This window comes from Cyrtonyx montezumae, unplaced genomic scaffold, assembly GCF_038088225.1.
Source record: "Cyrtonyx montezumae isolate F1298 unplaced genomic scaffold, pur_monq_1.0 scaffold_6, whole genome shotgun sequence".
Lineage (NCBI taxonomy): Eukaryota > Metazoa > Chordata > Aves > Galliformes > Odontophoridae > Cyrtonyx > Cyrtonyx montezumae.
In genome coordinates, this window is record NW_027072067.1 from 16436265 (window position 1) to 16458868 (window position 22604).

Below are 22604 nucleotides of genomic sequence, written 5' to 3' on the forward strand. Positions count from 1 at the left end.
TGCTCAAAGAGGTAGAGAAGTTCTTTAAATACGGCTGTCGCTGTAACCAAGCATAATGCTACGGAGTTGACCAACAGTAGCTGCTTTCCAAAACATAATATTTTTTTAATATTGAATAGCAGCAGCTGCTGCAGTCTGAACACTGAACAAGAGTGATTAGAATTTCAATGCTTCATTTAAAAAAAAAAATACATTTGCTGCCACAATAAGATATTGTTCTGTTATTCTTTGTTACCGCACATAGAGGGTTTCTTAAAAGGGTTGCTTTCAGCTTTCCAATTGAATTTCTCTGTAAGTACATCTCAAGGACCTATGTCCTCACTCACATAATGAGTTCAGATCTTCTGGCTAGACGTGTTTTGGAGTTCATAAGCAACCACAACTAAACTGATTTCACTGGGAGATCAAAATAGTCTGCCTCAGAATTTGTTCCAGGTCTTTTAAACATCATTCTCTCCCCTCTATCAATATAAATATCCAATATAAATTCATCAGCTCTCCCTAGTACTTCCACTGAGTCACTAAGCTAACAGCACCCCACTCACCTCACCCACAGAGGGCACAGAAGGAGCTGTGGGCTGTGTAACACCAGGCAGGGTGGAATTAATATGCAGAGATTTCCAACATCACCTTCACGTGAACCTTGAAGAATTTTCCCTACCTGGATTACAGACCTTTTCTCTGATGGCACACAGCTTGGGGCAAGAGGCGTTCTGTTCTCTATGAGGATGAAATTAATGATGCAATTTGGATGCAAAAAATTTACAGTGCATATATATATATATATATATAACATATAAAATAGATTTAGATGGAATTTCACCCTCCTTACACCATAAACGCTGTGAGTCATAAATCACAGACAAGGGCTGCTCCAAAAGTAATGCCTGCTACATTATGAAGTTGGCTCACAACATCAGAGGAAGATGTTGGTGAGAGCTAGCTCATGTTTACAGAAACCTAAGGGAGGGTGGATGTTAGCACAGTGAAAGTTGGACTGTGTGGGCAACATTTCCCCAGAAACACTGCCACCGTAACAGCTCTAAAACAGTGGGTCACCTTCACTGTGCAGATTTTTACATCCATGGCATGCAGGCTCTTGTTCATTGCTGGCAAAAATGAAAAGCAAATGATGGTGACTGTGGTGAAAAAATAAAATGCTTTGTAGCTGAGAATTTGCTGCAGCAAACAGCATTATTGTGCTCTTATAGCGGTTGTTATTTCCACGGGGATAAACAGGAGGCATTACTTTCGGAGCAACCTACTTTCACGATCCCCGCAGCTGTCTGTGCTGTCCAACACAGTGTGTGGGAGGGGTGGGACTGGGAGCAACTGGGATGGGACTGGGACTCAGGGACACTGCGTCACGCGGTGACCCACTGCAGCTCTGCAGTCTGTGCTGGTGCCGTGTGCTGCAGCTGAAGTTATTAATCACTGATTACAGTGACGGCTGCTGTCACGAGGGAATAATTTTTGGGGGGGAAAACGTGAAGGAAAGCAGAATTCATCATAAAACAAAGAATATGAGCCGTGCTACAATGAAAGCATCATTTTTCATTAATTAGCAGGAAGCTCTCCGTCGTACCTTGCAGAGCGGCTGAAGCACCGGGCTAATCACACAGCTGCACAAGTACCATCACTCAATTCCTTCTGATATTTTTATCATCTCTGTGCATTGGATGGTGGCACTTCAGAAATAATTATAAATTACCATACAAAATAACAATAACATCCTCTGTGAGTATTATGCAACGAAGTCCAAACTTCCGACCTTGGAAAGTATTCAAGTATTCCATACTTATATACAAGAGTCCGGTCTCGAATTTCAGGGCCTCTGCAGCAAAATTCAAGATATTGTACAGGGGAAAGCCAGACCCGCTCTGCAGGGCAGGACTAAGAGCAGTAAGACTGGAGAGAAATGATGCACCTCCATACAAAACTTGTTACTGAATGAAATCACCAGCAAGGAACATCAACTTCTCAGAAGACAGAGTAAAAAATATAAATAAATAATGCAAAATGCAGGGAAAGGATGGCAAAGATTATTTACGTCGACAAATTGATTTGTTTCTCCGAAATCCAAGGCTTTATCTCAGCAAATATCTTAACAGATGCAACACAACTGGAAACAAGGAGTGCAGGTACGAATGGGACACGAGCAACGGGTCACAGCAGTTCTTGCTTTGCAGCATCATCCTGCTCAGAGCTCAACAAAACCACCAGCCCTGTGTTACATTATCTGCTGCTATTTATTAATACAAGCATCATCTCACTCATCACTGGATTGTTTTTAGATTGTTTAGTTCTCTCAAACTAGGCATAAATTGTTTTAATTACTTTGCCTACATCTTTTTACTTCTTACATGCATTTAATCTACTATTCTCCACTTCTATGCTTTTTTTTTCATCTGAAAATCTATTGTTTCTGTAGGAAACAAGCAGCTTTATCAATTAACTTGCCCAGGCAAAGTCTCTAATCTTAATACAGACAAATCTGGTTAAAATGTAAAAATAAATAAATAAAAATAAACAAAGACATCTAACTACATAAGAAAGAAAAATGCAACTTGAAACCATTTGTACTGTATACATTGAAAATTAAATGTTTTTATTGCCTTTTATACTTTAACCTCCAGAAGTTTAAAATTTAATGGTTAAAAGTTTAAAGTTAGCAATGAGACATTTTGGACTCCTGAAACAGCACCTTCTCCCTTCCCCAGTTTGCCTCACTGCTTTAGTATCAAGTGTCTGACACCAGCAGAAATACACTTACCATTGCAATAAAAGGGAGCAAGAAAATGTAATTCAAGTTTATTGTGAAGTTTTTTGTTTTCCTTTTCAGGCAGAATAATCAAACGTGTTCATACAGCACCAAGGATATGAAACCTTGACATCCCTTCCACTCCAGCTATGTTCTAAGCCTCAAGTACCAGGCTAAAAAAGGATTCCAGAAATATGGAGCAGGAGTAACATGAGCATCGTTTACACCACCACTACTCCAGAATAACCATTTATGTATTTGGAACATCAGCCACAGTTCACTGATACCTTTTATAATTAAAAAACACGTATTTGTGAATTCAAGAGCAGCAGAGCTTTCAGCATCTGAGGAACTCTGCAGAAGGTAACAGCTGATACCAACAGGTAAGAAAAAAATGAAATTGATGCTGCTGCCCAAGGCCTGCCTGCCTTCATTGGTGTTCAGAGCAGGTGCCCTGTAAGATGTTTTGCAATTGTGTGCAATCAAGGAAAGCAATGGATGGTGCAAGATCAGATCAAACATCTATGGTTTGAGAAGATGTAACACCGTGTAATGAAAAACACACGGAGTGTTTGATGACAAAGTTGCTTCAGCCAGAACACTTCCCAGCTTGCAGCAACACAGAGTTGCATGAAATTCTGCCATGAAGCCCACCATAGCTACAGATCTGTCCATAGGGTAGATTCAGATTAGGGAAGGCTTCTGGAGGTCACACCAACTTCATGGGACAACATCATGCCCACGAAGCCCATCTGCCCCCAAACATCATACTTACATCAGTTGATATTTAGTGTCAGCACGTTTATTAGCAATTCTACCACGTTTCAAAAACCGTAGAAGGGTTCATAAAGAAAAGTGCCCTTTGACAGACAAAAAAATATTTATTCCATTACTTCATTAGACTCATTATTCTTCAATGCAGCAGAACTTGTTAAACATACTTTATGTATAATTTTGTACTGGTATGATGTTCAAGTGCCTCAAATGAGCCTGACAACCAAATCATAACTGTTTTCTTCAATATGCAGCTCTAAAGAGGGGACTTTGTTCAATGCCAGCACATAATGAACTACTAATGCACAACAAGGTCGCCTTGGTACAAGTCCCATTATTTAAGAAGAAATGAAATAACAGTCCCTCAGCTCTTACGAGTAATAGTCTTAGCATGCTGTAATAGCTACACTGCTAATGACAACTCCAGGAGAAAATAAGACTAATCTGTTCCTTTTTCGGAAAGCTCTTTACCACGACCTACACTGCCTACTGGCACAGGCAAATGTTCTTCCTCACTACTCTGTATCCCAAATTTGGCAGTACCGAGGTGTTTTTAGGACCATGTACTTCATGCTTCTTGAGACAAACAATAGAAAGTATACATGGAATAATTTTCTTCACAATACTTCTATCAGCTTAACAGACACGCTGGGAGATGGGGCCAGCTAGCCAGAATACAGTGCCTGCAGACCTACTGCACAAGCTCAATAGAGCTGCACATGGAAGAAGTGAGTTGTTCTGCTGATTTCACAGGGCTTTGGATCAATCCTGTAAGAATAACTTTTGTTCGCATCCCTCCTCCCCACATTACCTCTATAACCATCAATTATTGTTGGAGGTGGAAAGGAGAGAGAAGAAAAATGTTAACAGAGCAAAATTGAACATTACTCAAAGCAAGCAAAGAAACTGGGTGATTTGTCATTGGGGGAAGAAATTTGCTGGCTACCAGAGAACTATCTCCATGGTTTCATTTCTGTCATGCTGGTATTACAGGGAAATCATATAATTTCACAGCAACCTCTATGAAATCTCTTAATGCTGTGGCACACTGCTGAACTTTCGTTTTACAGCAGAACATTTATCTGTAGGAAGGTAACTGCACAATGGGTTATATATACACTGGAATATTCTCTAGACCTGATTTCAGTAAGAGGCTGTGTACTTCCACACCACAGGAGCAGCGACAGAACCACAGCACTGCTCTCCAAGCTATGACACAGGGCAGCAGCTCAGCCCCTGCTTCCCACAAACACGGTTGCTCTGGCCACATTCATTTCCTAAAGGCTCCAGGACAGGGCACAGAGTGAGGTCTCTGCCTCCCATCCTCCAGGCATCGTTTATTCATGAACTGACAAGTGCACAAACCTTGTTTTTCCAGCCTGAAACATCTCTCACATCTCTGATCCCATCGCAGTAGTCTCAAATTGGCAGATCTTGTTTGAATCAGCATCTTGTGTCAATAGAAATATTACTGCTAACAAAACGAACTGTATCGTTCAAGTGTGTGTGGCAAAGAAGAGGACCTGCATGTTGCTCCTGATGGAAGGAAGCAAACATTACACCCATTAAATGGGAATCACATAAAAATCATAAAAAAAAATCTGTTACATAAACACAAATCTGAAAAGCAATGAAGAAACTGGCACAGGTGTATCAGGGTGATGTGAACACGAAATGCCAGAGCACAAAAAGGGAGAAGAGACTGCAGTACTAAGGGAGGAAAAAAAGGGAGAGAGGGAGGGGGATGAGATACTTTTGTGGGCTGTGTGGAACAGAAGGAAGAGATCAGAGAGAGCAGAGAAAAATAGCAGCAGACGAACATCAATAGCAGAAAAGTTGAGTCAACATCTGATGAGCAGATTTTTAGGTTTTTTTAAAGGCATTTTGCATTGGCAAAAATACACTGAAGAAAACCTGGAAAAAACAGCACTGTGTGTTTTCAAGGGAAAATGAAGGAAAAAGATTCTCCAGTATTTCCAAAAATATACCTTCTCAAAATTCATATTATCTGGGAATTATCCCTTTACTCAAAGACAGCGCTGAACAAAGCAACTCAAGCAATTTAAGCAATATCTCAGGAGGGAACAGTGTTTGCTCAAGCAAATTACCTTACAGCCAACTCCGCACATGAAACAATTTTGTCCCCCTAAAGCTTTCCTGAAAGAAACTCCAAGAATACCCTGACAGTCTCTAAAGCACCTCTATCATTAACTGCTCGTGACCACAAAGCAGATTTGGGCTTAGTGCTGAAGAACTGTTGGGCTGCTCACATTTTTGCTGAGGAACTACAGCTGCGTGCTGTTCATACTGTAACAGTTAAGCAGATGGATAAATGCACTGCCAGATCCAGGTCTCATTACCTGAAGGTCTGTTTGCTTATTTAAGTGGCAGTATTTCGACTTCCCTCAAAATAAATAAAAGACATCTCAGGACGCTTCATTTTTTAAGAGCTGAGGACATGCTGACACAACAGGATTTATTTGTTTTTGCTACTGACCTCATTCCTCTATCTTTTTAAGGGCTGCAGCCCTCCTTAGAGGAATGGAGGAGTGCTCCAACAAGCAATACCAAATACTGCTGGGTTTTCACCCATATTACCAGGACACGTAACCAAAATCCACTTCTCCCATCCCTACTGGGCTGGAGAACCTGGCAGAAAGCCACTTGGCTTTGATCAGGGCCATGTGGTCTGTAACAGATGTAATGATGACAAATAACAGAGACAGCAGATGACTAAGTGTCCTATCAAAAGATGTCATGCCACAGCTGCTGCTTCACACCTAAAAACACACCAACTCATCAGCACAAAAACCTAATATTCACAGACCTTCAAAATATTGATAGTTCTCATCTCAAAACATGCGTGGTACGTGGCTTAAGCCAAACAGTTAGCTCCACGGCTAATTAAAGCACGTCCCCTGGAGGGAACTGTGGCCTTCCAGTGGGACTGCTCCTCACCTACAGAGCAAACCTCCAACCTCAACAATCTGCAGACAGCTTCTCTGAGGACTGGATCATCCACAGGTGACAGCTCTTCAACCCTGAGTCTGGACGTTCTTGCCCTGCCAACACCAGCATCTCAGCTAGCAGTGAAGCCTCAACCCAAGGCAACAGATAAAAACACATTGAGAGCCATTTCTGTTGTCCTCAAAGCCTTCCCTGCACACGTATGGGGTGAAAACATGTGAAAAACAAAAGCTCTTGTGAAGACAGAGCAGCAGTGCCCATGCCCATGCTCCCTCCTTTGCCAATGCTCTGCAAACAGCTCGCAGGTGAATAGCTTCCAGGTGGATATTTTCTACTCTGTTTTCCCTGAGACCGGGATTGTTTCCAATAAATGAACCATGAGTCTAAGTTTTATTGAGACAAATGTTCAGGAAAAATAAGATTTTCAACTTGCTTGATTGAATACTGAACTGTGCACACATGTACATGGCCATCCCTGCTGGATTGCTAGCACTGTTATTCATCCATGTGAAAAAAATAAAATAAAAAAGCTTTTTTTTAAAGCTCACTACCAATTATGCAACTGCTTAGAAACAGAAATACTATGGACTTGCACCCAGTTCCAAGGAGCTGCAGTCCCAAGGCCATGGCCTCTCCCATAGGATGCTTTGAGCTCCAGCTCCTACACATTTCTGCTGTTACTCACAGCACCTCGTCCCTATCGACTCCAGTGCCTCCATGTTCAGGCCTTGTTTCCCCCAACCCCATCTCCTGAAATCTGAACACAGCCTCAGCACCTTCCTCATATTTTCTTCAATATCTCCTTATCCTCGGTCTCAAAAGTCACTGTCAGCAATTCACTCCTCAGTCACAATCACAGCATTCATTACAGTAAAATGCCCTTACCCCTTCCCTGTTCTTCCAAAGGGATTTCATTTTTGCTGCAAGGGTCCAACCACGAGACAGCCCAGCTCTTCCTCTGCATGGCAATGCTGGATTTTGTTCAATGAGTGCCATAGAGAAGTGCCAACAAACAGCAGGCATGGGCACCAATCAACAATTTGGGCATGGCTACGGGTACATCTTCATGGGTAGGAAAAGAACTAAACAGGGATTTTCCTTTCTCTTCCTAAGCTACAGAGGGAAGGAAGCAGTGACATGAATGCTTGGCTCGTTATGATGGTCTGGACTCATTTTGGAGCTGCTCAGAGTTAATGATTTGTACCAGCTTCCTGCTATTAGAGCAGCCATGTCTTTTCTTATCTAGAAACCCTTCCTTTCCTCGAGTACTACTGAGTGTATTTAATTAGTTTTTGAGAGTCTTGAATGCTCACTGGAAGATGTCAAATTATTTCGCACCTAAGGCGTGCTGCAGCAGACTGAATGCATGGCAGCTCTTGCTGAGCAGCACCTTTGCATTCCTAGTGGGCAATGCAAGGAAACCTGAGGAGCAGGCATCCTCACAGCTGCTCTAACACACAAGTGAGGCTGACTTACACACGCTACAGCAGCTCCAGGTACCTCATCTGTCACGTTTCCACTGTAAGCGACTTTCTTACTCTTGTACCCTCCCTATCAATGGACTCAACAGCAGTCAAGACAGTACCCAGCAGGAGGAGAAGAGGCTTTGCAGCAGCTGTCAGCCACGTGCCTTGCAGTGGTTTTTCACAGGAGCTTCCCGTCACTCCTGAAGTGGGACCAAATCCAAAAGCCTACAGTTGGAGCCAGGTAAAGTGGAATGAGAATTAAAACTCTGGACAGGCCAGAAGAAGTAAAGGACTGCCTGCATGATAATGGCTTAATACTGAAGTTAAATTGCACTGTAGTATCCAGGAGATCAAAATGGATCATCTAAGAGTTCCTAATGATCTTAGGAAGACAAATAAAAATTGCACAGATTACCTTCTCAAATCTGAGTGCCGTAAACACTGCCTACCAAAGAGCTGCTCTGTTCCTACCCACTTCACAAACACATGATAACCAGCCCGACAAGATCTGCTGACTGCTATTAAGCAAAAATTTCACTTGCTTTGTGATACATTTACTTCTGCCTCTCATCCACCTTCATAAATCAGAACAGCCTTTTATGAGATTCACACCAGGGCGATAGTTTGGTTATGAAGCCTCATGTTCAGTATTAATCACTGCTCTGACCCAGATCTAATATAGATACATTTAAAATCTAGAAGTTCAATCCCCCTGTGGGTGACAAATTCCACATTTTGATTTGCAAAAGCACGAACAATGATCCTTAAGCAATTAAAAGAAGAGGTAAATAGGTGATAAAACTCCATTTGGTCTTGCTCAAAATGAACTGCTATCTGATACTTCATTGTCTGCAGAAAGAATAGGAGAACCTTGCAAGCATGACTTTGAATAAATTAAATTCATTACACAAAGCAATGTTTTGTGATAAGAATTCACTCTAACTCGATCTACTTTGACACCTTATATATCTACAAATCAATGAAATTCAGGGTGTGTGGCAGGCAAGTACTGTGGTGTGCTCAAGTGTCTTGCTTTCAATCAGAACCAGCTGCAAAGCATGGCAGTGCTTTTCCAGCCCGTAGTCCTACATCTCCTTCTGATGGACACTGAAATGTGAGAAGCAATGGATACGAGCCTCGTGATGGAGTCAGTAAAAACTGAGTTTGGAAGTATGTTTGGGTCCCACAGTTTAGACATAAAGGTCAGAACTGGAGTCTACACATATTAATCAGGAAAGAAGGATTTACTGTGACCAATAAAGGTTTCTAAAAGAAACAAGTAGTAATTCTAGTGAACCAGCAGCAGGAAAAAAAAAAGACAGGATGTATAAGGCATAACAGGCTTAAAGACAGATTACAGTTAGTTTTAAATTGAAGTGAACGAAGGCAACTGCACATGAAGTTGAAAGGCTGAGTAACACAGCAGCACGTGCCATGAGCTGACGTTCTGAAACACGAGAACTAAGGAGAGAAACGGTAGATCTGGTAAACCAAAAAGGCTGAGCCTTCAAAAAAATTCTTCTGGAAAAACCACTAAATACAAACTGAAAAACTGAGAATATTTAAGAAATACAGCTGAATACTTTGTACCAGTTTTCCTCTGGAGAAGCTGTGGGTGAACCCAGGAAAGCATCGAGAAACCACATAACTCTGAATGCAAAGTGCACCAAACTGATCCAATGACCCCAAGTGCTGCAAAGTACTGACTGCACACTGCCTGCAAAGCACTAAGGGGAAAACAAGGAAATAGCAGTATGAGGATGAGAAAATTCTGTTTGTTTTTGAAGTGGTACCACTTGTAAATGCACTGATTTAACTGAGATTATTTCCATACAGCATTAACATTTAAATGTGATTTAGCTGGTTTGGCGTAAGGGGCTTTTGACTTGCTTACTTCAGTAAATGGTATTAGAAAAAATAATAATAATGAAGAATAATAAAAACTGTAATCTGTACAACTTCTTAGTAAAAAGCTGAATAAAATAGAAGTGCTATGGAAACAAATGAAGACGTGTGAAATGGAAGTGGTAAAGAGGCCTTTAACCAACTGCTGAGTTCATCTTTCACTTCACTGTCCCCCCAAAACAGACCACTCAGCGTGCTTCCTTCTTCATTCCTCCTACAGCAACGAAGAGGGAAAAAAGAAAGCACTGGGATCATTTAAGCATGTTAACCTCCTTGGAAAAGGAAGGAATGAGACCAGATCTTTAGAGAATTGCATTCTGTCTGCCTCTGCAGTGATGGCATTACACTTGAATGAAAGCAAAATTACGTGCAAGACTGTTGGTTTACTGAAGGGTCAAAGTGATGACAGCTGTGGCAGGCTGCGGTAAACCTTTAATATGCCATGATGTACCAATGTGCACATCCTTCAGTGGATGAATAGATGTGGCTGAACAAAGGATTACACCTGAGCAAGCAACTGCATAGATAAATACATTCAGCATCAGACTATTTGACAACAGAACCAGGCAAAGTGAAAAAAAGCTGCCCAAAAATACTTAACCTGTTGTTCCATTTATAAAAACAAATACAGTCCCAGTGCTATCGAATTGAGTTTAACAGATTGAGACATATGCATAGGGAGAAGTCCCCCAAAACACAGAGGGGTCTCAAATCTTTCTGCAGGTATCTGAGCAGAACCTTGAAGTGCCAGACCCGCTATCTGCAGACTGATCTCCAGCGTAAGCCAGACAGCTCTGCATAGGGTGGTGTAATCCTCACAAGTATATTGTTAACTACAACTTAATAAAAAGCCAAGGGCTGGAAAAATACAGTTTCATAAAAAAGAATGAAGAACTCTCACTTCACAGGGCCGAGAGAGGTAATAAGAGGAAAATAAAAAACAGGTACTGCTTCTCTTCTCGTAAGTAAGGAGAATTTGCTTGGCTATAAAATGACACTCCCTATAACTCAGTCTGTGCTCTCTCACCATTCAATAGCATATTCTACTGGAAACATTCATGTAAACATATCTCGATACAAGATAAAGACACAAGCAATGCAATGTAAAATGAATAGTTCAAGTTTCATCAATTTGGTGTTAATACCTGCTTTGCTTAGCAAGTAGCTGCGCTGACAACAAACATCAGGAGGCAAAGTGGGCAGGCTGGCAACACATCAGAGCCTGAACACGTACAGTAAGATACAGAGCTGTGACATTTACAAGTTATTTTCAACATGGTGTAACCAAAAATGCAGCTTGATAGCAAGTCGTGGCCTTAAGGGATGATGGCCACAGCCAATTAAATATCCCTGTTATAGCTGTGGAAGAAATGTTTCGATTCAGATCAATTTACTTGACTATCTTCCATTCCACTTCACTTCAGACACTCATTATATTAAGTCCAATCAAGTGAAATATTTAATATCAGAAGACGACGTACAGAAATGAAGCAACAGTTTCTTTTTTCAACCTCATTTAGTGCCTTATGATTGAGAGCAGAAGCAGCGACTACACAAAGGACAAGAACCATTTTGTACGAGCGGATTTTATCTCCTGATTTTAGGCCTTGTTCCCATGATACACAGGATTCAGAGATCCTCCCAGCTCAGGATATTCCCAGCTGTAGAGCTGTTTGCCACTGGTCAAGGACCAACTTGGAATTTCCACCTCTGTTCTAGGATCTGGAGAGGAGAAAGCCTGCGTGTCAACTGCAGTGTTGAGCATATTTCCAGAGTTTAAATCTGATTATTTTCTTCCCCCTCTAAGCCAAGATAGCAGCTATGAGCTCCTCCACCAAGGTGCCATCCTTCAGCAGCACATAGTCCCACTTGTCCACCTGCCCAAAGGCTTTCAGGTAGGACTGCTGGACACAAACCATGAAGTCCACACTGTTCTTCTGTTTATCTGTAACGCTCTTCTCCTTATTTTCCATGCCAGAAAGTCCCTCTCCTCACTCTACTCCTCCACAAGCAATTCATGTGCAAGCTTTGTAAGATAAAAGGAAACAAGCAGATTCTCATTAAAAAAAAAAATGCTATGGGAATAAAATGACAAAAACTGTTACTAAATCTAACAAAGAAAAAAAAGATGACAACTGGAGGTAACTCAAATGGAATTGAAACTGTCACCTCAACTGATAAGGTTATGATCTGTAACAACTGCTTTCTCTCCCTCATTTACTCTCTGCTTTTATGTAGATTCCATCTTCTCTTCAAACACTATTTATAGAATAACAGTGTAATTCAGAGCAAGATTCAAAAACTCTTAAGAAAAACAGAATTAACATTTTCTAATGTGGTACTCTGGCAAGCTTAACATCATGCATGTACAAGACAAAAGTTGAAATCTGTCCACTCTGCATCAACGCTTCAGGTGTAGATCCTGACTGTGAGATAAATCTTCATATTTCATATACAAAACATACTTGAAAAGTTGGTTCAGCCATATAAATTTCTGCCTTCAAACTACCATCTCTGGCTTGCAATAACGTTTTGCATAGGTTAGGAAGCAAATTTTCATTTTATTTTCCCACAGCTGCAATCAAAGGAAATTCTGATACATTTTTAAAGTCAGGAAGAGCTGGCCCACCATCCCCCACTCCCCCAAGCATCTTTAGCATGTAGCATGTAGCACCTTGAAAGGAGCAAGTCTTCCCTGTTCTGAAGTTGGTCTACAAACAGAGCACTAGCACACGTCTAATGTTGATGTGGGATAAATGTTTCATTACATTTGGGAGAAAGTGGGGAAAATCCATTTCCTTTCATTATATATCCCCATAGCTGCCCTGACTCATTAAATAACGTGGCAAATGATCTCCTTACACAGTGAACCTTAAAAATGAGAAATGTGATGAAGCCTTAAGAGGCTCAATTCATAGTCTCTCTACTGATAGATGATCCCCAGCAACATAAAGACCAGAAAGTAATCCGGAATGAAATAGCTGAAAAACTCTTCCTCAACATACAGCAGAGCTTTAAAAGACCGATTCTTATTTGCACTATAACTCTTCTCCCCACGTAACAGCTTCCTGAAACGACCAATGAACAGATTGGAAGCTCCTCTATGGTGCAACTGCAAGACTTATGTCAGCGTACATTCACATCAATGTGAATCAAATCCTCTGTCTGTTACAAAGACTGCATCACTATTCGTTACTTTCTATACTGCAGAATTTACAGTTCAGTTAGTAAGTAACAGCAGCAGCATTACTTGCCATAAGTCTGGGAGAAACCCTTAACTGAATCTTACATTAAAGTAATTGGGGATTTTCTGTTGGCTTCCACAGCCATCAACAGTTGTATGAGGAAACACGATTACGTGGCTGTTAATTGCACATTAAGCTGCTTTTAATTTAAGTCTGAAACACTGAAGTTCTGATGGCACAATATCTGAGAAAAGCCAGTGAATTCTGTAGTGTTCTTTGCCATCCTCTGCCTCCTGCTGCAGGCCACCAAAGGGGCCCTGGCTGATGTGAAGAGTTCACATCCCTGGTGCAAGGCACAGCTCCCAGCCTCCAGGGGATGTTTGGGGCCTCTGTAGTTTTTAACAGTGGAAGAAGGCAATAGTCCAGGTGTCTCATTCCACACTGGAGTGAAACATCCAGTCAGTATGTTATCATGGCATGAAATTACTCCATACCACCCCTTCTTTACTAAGGATCTCTCTTCACTGTTGGATTAAAATATTAAAGCTACTTCTAGTGACTGTTTCACACAGAACTGCCTCTGAACTCAGAAGATTCTCCACTGGTCCTGAGCATTTGACCCTCAAAGGCTCTGTTAAAGGGTAAAGGATAATTGAGCACAAAATACACTCACTTAGGTGTCATGTTAAAATGATGTTCTGCCTTCTCTTCCAAGACAGAAAGCAGCCCTAGCCTACAGAAAGGTCTACTTTCCTGCCAAATGTCATGTGTTTGAAATGCTTTTGACTTCGCTTCAAGACATCTAAAAATTAGATGAGGAAGTTGTAACTGTTCGTTCTATTCGGGAAGAAAAAAATCATTCCACTACATAAAACAGCCATTTCATAATGTTCTGTTTGTTGTTACAGATGTCTGACTCATTCAGTATCTTCTGATGGTGCTAATCATACAATAATATAAATGAGTCTTCATTTCCTTAGACTTTCAAGCAAGTGCAGTATTAAGGTTGAGGTTAGGTCTTTGCTTCACAACCTTGTGTTATTTTGTCCTAAAAATAAAGCAAGTAAATTGTGTTCTGATCCCTGATATGTCATCATCGATATGTACCGTCTGTGTTAGAAAAGTTAAAGGTTAACATTATTCCTTTTGTTATTAAACAAGGGCCTACAAGGTTAACCATGCCACCCCTCTCCCCAAATAATCATGCTTTTAGCAAGAGGCTAGCAGCAATGCAACATTACCAAGAAAATAAAAATCTAAAACATTCATTTTCAGCACGGTCATTAAGAACAACAAAACCACAGCAGTTCCTTCTGGAAGGCTTTTTCTAATAATTATAATAATAAAAGTATTTATTCTCAGCTCTGTTGTTTTCCTGAACATCTGTCGAATTATTCAGCTTTAGACTTCAAACTCTGTGTACCTCCTTGATTTTTTAGCCATTATTCACAAACGTTCTAACACATCCCCCCAAAACCACCCTGCCAATGTTTTCAGCTTCCCAAGGGGCTGCTATAGCTCTCATTCAGCACTACAAGATTCTGTTGGAAGTCCTTCTCCCCAGCATTCCCTTCATAGTGTCTTTTCCCTTTCAATGAGCAGAGAAAAGCATTCCCCCCATCCTCGGCTCTGCTATTTCTATAGCCTGACTCATCTGCAGGTCTCCAGCCTTCTGAAAGCAAGGAGCACCACCAGACAGGTTTTGCAGATAAGAAATAGCAAAGTATTACCCAAAATCCCAGGAATCACTCTAATAGATGAGATTACTCATCCATCCTGGTTGTCATTTATTCTTTCATGGTAGCCAACGACAGCTGCTGTTTAACCAACAAAGATTAAGCAAACATGACAAGCACGCTACACTCTGTTTAAGAATAGGTTATCTACCTTCGACAGCCAAATTCCCTAAGGCAACTGAGACTGAAGCCATATGACAACTAAGTGGCCATACTTAATGATCTATCCACCAGGGGCACATCAAACAGAAGTACCAAGGCAATGAGAACAATCACCATCTCTTCTTAAAACTGCACGAGACAGGAGGCCTGCACAAATACAGATGTACAGCCTTCATGCTCTACAGTATTTGCAACACTACAGTTCTATTGCAGAATAATGCACGTGAACATCTCTTCCCAGAAACTTCTCCATTCAGTGATCATAAAAACCGTTGATGAGTTTAATTAGTAAATACAAAAACAGCATTTGTCATGTTGAAATGAAGCATCAATTCATTGGAGGTGAGGGCTCAGCTTTAGAAATCAGACAGCATCTACAGCAAGAAGTAGCTGCTTTTCCAAGCGAAAGTGTTCTTCAGCTTGGAACATGAAGTAGTAATGGTTTAAGTCTCTCTTTGAAAAGTGTTTTTGTATCACAACATTATCTACCCTTAAGGAACTATGAATTGCACCTGACACAACATGCTCACCACTGAAATGCAGAGCTGAATAAACCCACTGAACACAGAGAAAGTCCAGTAAGTCAACAACAGCCTTTTCACAGACTTGGCTCTGGACTTTATATATAGCTAGTAAGAAAAAAGATGATTGTGATGAAGGAGAATATATTTATTCCCTCACTTAATTCAAAGTGAATGGCTTAGCACCACCGCTTCTGCACCCTGTCTTCTTGAGCATGGCTGAAGAATGAAAAAGAGCTCTAAGAAGTCCTTCTTAACAAGAGTGTGCTCCACCATTACCCTAAAAATGGAAAAGCTCACAACACTGAGTGTACAAGGCTGTATCTGTATTAAAAGCAATAGTTACAGAAGGAAGGCGGAAGCAAGATCTGCACCGATTCATTTCAAGAGGTGAAACTGGGTCTTCAATAAGCCACCACCATCTGTCATTTTGTAAGTGAAAGGCAAAAAGTGCCTGCAGCAGGGCAAATATCCTGGCTCTGCAGTTTAAATGCCAGGCTGCCTCCTGGATCCCTCATTTGCCATAACAGAGGAGTAATGAAGCTCGATGGTATGTTGGTTTTAAGTGAAAAGAAATATTTAGAGTGGGACCTTTTCAGATTTACAGTAATAATTCTGTTTTCTGGTACCAGATCTGTATCAAGTGCTCATGACATCAGAACTTAGAAAATCACAGCCCTGAGATTAGTTCCTCATTTTTTAATTCGATAAGCAAACAAATATTTCTCATGAATGTAACGAATCCTGTTAGCAATATATAAGGACTGCAAGATAAACAACTCTCTGAGTCAACACTGGCATAGACACATTCTTAACATTATGACTATGCATGTATAAAGTACAAAAATATTACTATTAATATGCAAAAATCTGTTCACTGAGATACAGGCTGGTTTTGTGACTACTGTAAATTTTAATGAAAACCAAATTCTAACAAGAAGAATGTCACAGTATTAAATGGAGGTGGTTTTTCTTCTAATAGATTCTCACCCATACAGAAACTCCTCAAAGACTGCATAGAATTATTGGAAGTTACTGATTACTTTAAGGAAAAGGGTATCTGAGCATGGGGAAGGTAGAGCTGTCACTCTGCCAGCATCCAAGAAGCCTGCACTAAGAACCTGACTGAGACCACAGGCGCTCAAGCAGGGAATCTCCTTCTCTGCTGCAGCACCTCGAAAAGCATTATTCTGCGTTTGGTTTCTCCTCTGAAGAGAAATATTTCTGCTTTTCTCATGGCACAAATTAACAGCAACAAGTTTTTAATATGTTAAGCTACGTACAGATCATTACTTAGGGTGCATTGAGAATGACCTTCCAGACATCTGGAAAACACAATCAGTGCTCCGACCGTGCACTTCTAAGACTGGACAGAGAAAGAACATTAATTGCCTCTATCTGTCCTGATCAACAAGTAAGAAAGTGCCAGTAAACTTGCATTCTGCCTTTCTATGTTTTCCTATTTAGAGAAATTTTCCAGTAGAGATGCAACCTCAGATACAGCACATCACCACTGACAAGAGGTTTGTTTTTCCTAACGCTCCAATGCTTCACTGGAAAACACAGCCCGCCTGACATGGTCATCTTAGCACTCTGTACCTTTACTAGTGCAAGAAAAGCAGCTCTTTGTAGAAAACATCATGTTTCTGGTGTTTGAGCACATTCAGGTGCTTGAGAGGATGATGCCTGAAGGGACAGAGTGGAAGAACCAGCTTCCTGCACCAGGGGCAGGGGAAAATGGTCATCTCAGTAGGAACGATTGGGAAAATCTATAGAAGAGTCAGGAAAAGCCATAACACCCATGGAAATGATTCACAACTGCACCACAGCCCATCACGTAGCTTAGCACTCTGACTGGTTGGATGAGACAACCCCCAGGGACCTCTTTCAGCCTAAACTCTCAGCGATTCTGGGAGCTGCTGTTTGCTTTCTGTGCTCCTGTAGTTGTTTTTGCTTTTGTGTATTCTACTCATCTTTGAGCTTGTTCTTCATCATAGTTTAAATAATGATAATAAAGCATATTTTCTTGAAATTCATAGAATAATAGAATGGTTCCAGCTGGAAGGAACCCAAAGACAAACATTCCTCTCCCTTGTTTAAAACTTGACATATATATGTAATGCTGAATCATCATCTTCTTATCCCTAAGGCACACAGACAAAAAGACCACAGGATCATTAGTTACACAGATACACACACAGACCAATAAACAAAACCTCAAGGGCCTCATTTTTTTCCCCCCTTTCCATTAGATACTTTCAACATCCCTACTTTGATAAACTGAAGATTCACATAGGATGAACTGAAAGCAATTCCATACAGAACACTGTAATAAGGGATCTGGTTTGAAACACATTATCTGTAAGGACAGAGAACGTCAAGACTTAGAAGTCAAGATCAGCAACATCTCTATTTCTGAAGCTGTTATTTCCTAACATTAAATTGCAGGTAGGACTTGGAAGAATGTAAGAAAAATTGTTTTCTATAGCAAGTTAGAATACCTGCTGATCTGTCTCAATGATAGCTTAGAAGTAATACCCTCCAAACTGTTCACAACTTGCTTTGTTTAGAGTGCTCTCACTGAAACTGGTCCTGAAACAACTGAACTACATTGATTCTTGGGTCAGTTTTAGAAGTTTAGTGCTCCAAGCTCTATTAATGTTCAAGCAATTCAAGCCATAAGTTAACATCAGAATTAAGCACGTGCCGTGTCCAGGTAGCACGCCAGGACTCACACCTTTTGCTGAGTTTTGAGTGAGATGCACAGAGAGCTCAGCTCAGGCTGCTGAGCAAACTGCACCCACCTCAGCCTCACACCTCTGAGTGCTGACTGCTGCTATAAGAGACAGCGTCAGTGACAGCAACATAGCAATGCCAGGCTGGGGAGATCAGCCCTGCTCCACCCAGCCACCAGCCCTTCCAAGTATTACCAACTTTTCCCTCGTTACTGCAACGGTAATTACAAATCAATTTTACGAGTAGAGTAGTTCTCTCAATAACAAACATTTTTCTATTAGCTCTGACATTCAATTTGCAAAGCCCACGATACTCAGTGCCAACCTGAGATATGCAAACTGAACAATTTGCAGCTAATGCCATTTCTTTCACATTGCATCCCTTGCTGCAATTACACTTGCACAGAATCACACATTTACTTCTGTTTTTTTTTTTTGAGCTTCTTTCTCTCCCAGGATCTCCACTGGTGTATCTGGTGTTAATATGATTTAACGTAAGAAACCTTCACCACTCATTCTGAATCTTGAAGACTGCCATTCCTCACAGGCAGCAGAAACAAAACTTGCTTTCATCCCAGTTGCTTTAAAATGCGACTGAAAAGAACTGAGGTGACATACACTACAGAATGTAAGAAAGATTAAAGGTCAAAAAAGCCCTTCAATAAATGGGTGAAAAATCTTGCATGCTTCCTGGGGGAGGTTAGGTGCACCTCCACATGAGCCACTACCAAGGTCAAAGCAATGTCAGTACAGGTTTGCAGACCTTGCAGCCCATACTCAATGGGTCTGTTTACAAGACTCCAAATGGTGATATCTGCATATCCCCCTCAGTCTGAAATGATTTCATTTACCATTTCAATTTTTTTAAATTAAAAACACGAAGCATATTTAAATTCAACACAACCCAGAAAATCTGCAAGCTTTGTCATTAAAGACAGCAAGAGTTTACAGTAAAATGATTGCTCTTTTTCAGAAGAACCCTTTACTCCATGTTATCTAGGAATTAAATATTGGATTTTAGATAAGTATTACATTTTACAAATGGAAAACTACAGAAAAATAAGGTGATGTGGTTAGAAGGATAAAAGACTGCTATCCAGTGAAAAGCTTAAAGAAAGAAATAGTTTTGACAGATTAAAAACAAGGCTTTGATGTTGTTAGTTTTTATAGCATCAATACTCATCTAACACCAATATAACCATGAACATAACAAAATCATTCAATCTACTTAAAATGATATTTGTGATTTAAGTCACCAATGCAAGTTATTAATGCACAAAAAATATTCATACAATTATGTCCTGTAAACTTAGCAAAACCAATACCCAGCAGGTCAAAACCAGTGAGATTACACTTAAAATAATACTTAGGTAGCTGATTAATTTTAGTCTTTGCATTCTATTTGTTGTTCTAGTTTCACCATCCAGATCCTTCATTACATTGGGTATTTACTTGAATTTTTTTTTTTATTAGTCTGTATCCTAAATAACAAATCTTGTTTCTTCTTTGAACAGTAACTGTACTGAGCAGCTAGTAAAACTCCAAAGTTGCACCTAAGGTTCAGAAATGCATTCATATATTCTACAAAACCAAACTGCTTTGCTGACATTTATTTTGTTAAATTGTGCTAATTCAGACCCTGGAGCAGCTAATTGGCCTTGCAAGTAATTCCCCAGTGATACCAAAGACATAGCAGTGGGCACTGCAGAAATAGATGTGCATCCTTCAAACCGTTCCAAGTACGCAAACACATTTTTAACATCATGCATTTCCAGATGCAGCCCAAGGGGAGGCCCCATCTTGACCAGTACATCTGTGCTTCTTAGCTAACTCAGGCTGCTCTCAGCCTCGCTCTCTGGCCTTGAACAGGACTGCTGCTGCATGCATTCACTGCTAAAGCAGAAGAGCAGGAAGAATGATTGACATGGAGGAATGTCACAAACCAGTGCCTACAGTCCCGTAGGGAAGCAGCCCTCTGCTGCTCTCTTCCTCCCTGTGTTGGGCTCAAAGAAGGAACCACATCTTTCCTTGGCACAGCACCGGACATACTGACATGGGGAAAGTTTAGGAGCAGCAGCAAGGCTCTATTTAAAGTGTGCTCCCAGCAGTTCAAAGGAGAGTTAAGCAAAGCCCCTCAATTTTAACAAATAATTCAGTGCAAATCCCCTAAGATTGTTTCGGAGTCAGAAACATCCAATATTGCTTCCAGAAAACAAACCAGAACCAGAAAGTGGCAGCAAAAGGAAAAAAAAGAATTCACATCTTTACGTCTCCTGGAATTTTATTTTTCTGATAAATGGTGTTTGGATTTGATGGAGGCAGTATCAGTACCTTTCAGATCACAGAGAAATACGCCACATTATTAAACCAGTCCCAGCCCTCTGAACCTTCAAATGATGAAATTTGCAAATCTTTCTCTGCTGTGTTCAGAACGGGGAACCACTCTTCCTGATGGCAGCCAAAGCATGAGCACAGGGTGCAGGTATAGAAGGAGGAGAGGGGAGAACAGAGGCTGTGCAGCATGCTGCTGTACCACCACGGCCTCCCCTCTATCCCCTCACTGAAGTTGCTGCAAAGAAACATGCAACTCTGTAGTCCACATGATTAACCAGCACACGTTTTGAGCGACATTTGCTTGTTTCAATTAAAACACACATACATGCTATCATCCTTCCACTCAAATCACCCCAGACACCTTCAACTCCAAAGAGTCAGTTCAGCTCTCTCTTCAGAGCAAACCTTCCTCACAGGCCTGACGCAGAACAGGGGTAATCACACTCACAGGGAGAAAATCCCCCAAGGAACAGACCCATCAGCTCAGGATTGCTGACAGCACTGCTCACTGCTTTCCAGTCTGCCCACCAGCTCCAACTAACGACATCTCCAATGTTATCAAATATCTTCTGCCTGCTCTGAAAGCAGGGTTCTGTTTAGTAACTACTGAGGAGAAGTTACTTTCATTCATTCACTCTTAGTACTTGAAATCATTGTTTTGCATGCAGTACTGTAGTTTGGTACCTCCAAGACAGCCAACGAGTGATGCCAGGAGCAGCTGTTTCCACAGCAGCAGCATCTTCACGAGCCTAAATTCAGTAGTTTTGGTTCTGTCCCAGGTGAACCACACATTTAGTCTTCCATGTGCAAGGTTTAACCTGTTAAAAGAACAAACACAAGGACAGTCACTGACTTCAAATTTAAGGAGGGCCTTCAACGTAAACGCATGTTTTAATAATCAGAAAATGGACAGATGCTCTGAAGCACCTTGGTTTTCCTGTGACTGAACCCCAAGCAGAAGCACACGTGCATGGATACGGGGCGTTACAAGTCAGGTAATACAGCAGGAGCACAGTTGACAGGCACACTGATTTTCTAGCTGCCCACGTCCATTTATTTGTAAGAAACAGGAGTTTCAAAGGGAGAGAGAATACATGAGGTGCAGTCGCACACAGTACAGCGGTTGGAAGTCAAACAGCTGTTAAAGCACAGCTTTCATCCTCCTCTCTTTGTACACACCATGCTAACAACCTGAGCACGTGCAGTAACCAATTTAACTGAAGTCACATCCACTCACCCCTTCCCCTACTGCTTCACTATTCCAGACCTGTACTTGATGTATGTTAACAGTACTGCAGATGTCTGAAGAGGAAGATGCAGTAACCAAAAATGATTTAGAGGTATAATAAAAAAACAGAATCTCAGCATGTGGCCCTGAAGCACATTCAGGTGCAATGATAAGCTGCAAAATAATTTGTTAGCTCCCATTTCTACCTTTCTTGCTGGCTAGATGACAAAGGATTTGCCAAGGTCTACAAGCCGGAGTACACCTTTCTTGTTTTACTTGTTTTTCCCTACATAAGCTGCACAGTACATTTTTAAAAACTGAGTGACAACTGTGGCCTTTACACTGTGTGTATCACTTCCACCATATCCCCTTTTTTCCATAACAACAGTAAACGGCCGAAGTTGGAGGTTCTGCAGTACACAGCTCAGACCAGGCAAGATCATTCCTCCTGGCACTGAGCTGTCAGATTAACGTGCTGAAATATTAAGGGCAAAAAAGACAGCCATTAACTTCGAGGTGCCAATCTGCAAAGCCTGAACACGTTTTGTTGTTTGTTTTTCCCCTCTGAGTGTTTCATATTACAGTTAAAATTTTCTCATGCTTCTGCGAATGGCAACCACACGGAGGATCCCTTCAGCTGTGGACAGCATATTCCCCCTCCCCCCCCAAAGCATCACAGCACGAGGAGCAGTGGTTCTCATATTGCCCCTTTTGCTGGGGCTGCCCAGTGTCACCCCCTGACCAGCTCATACTGGGGCACATGTGTGACAGCACGTGGAGCAGCGTGCACAGCAGGCAGGCTGCATGCAGAACGAGCATCAGCTGAAAGG

The 22604-nt window shown here is 41.2% G+C and overlaps 1 protein-coding gene across 1 annotated transcript in view; it reads right to left on the reverse strand.

Moving 5' to 3' along the window:
• CNTN3 (contactin 3) overlaps positions 1-21312 on the reverse strand; it is a 66926-nt gene extending 45614 nt beyond the window's left edge. The window contains exon 1 of the mRNA XM_065749840.1: positions 21231-21312. Within this exon, the coding sequence (XP_065605912.1) occupies positions 21231-21285 (55 nt within the window). The 5' untranslated portion in view covers positions 21286-21312. The remainder of the gene's footprint in view (positions 1-21230) is intronic.
• Between the last annotated feature and the right edge of the window lie 1292 nt (positions 21313-22604).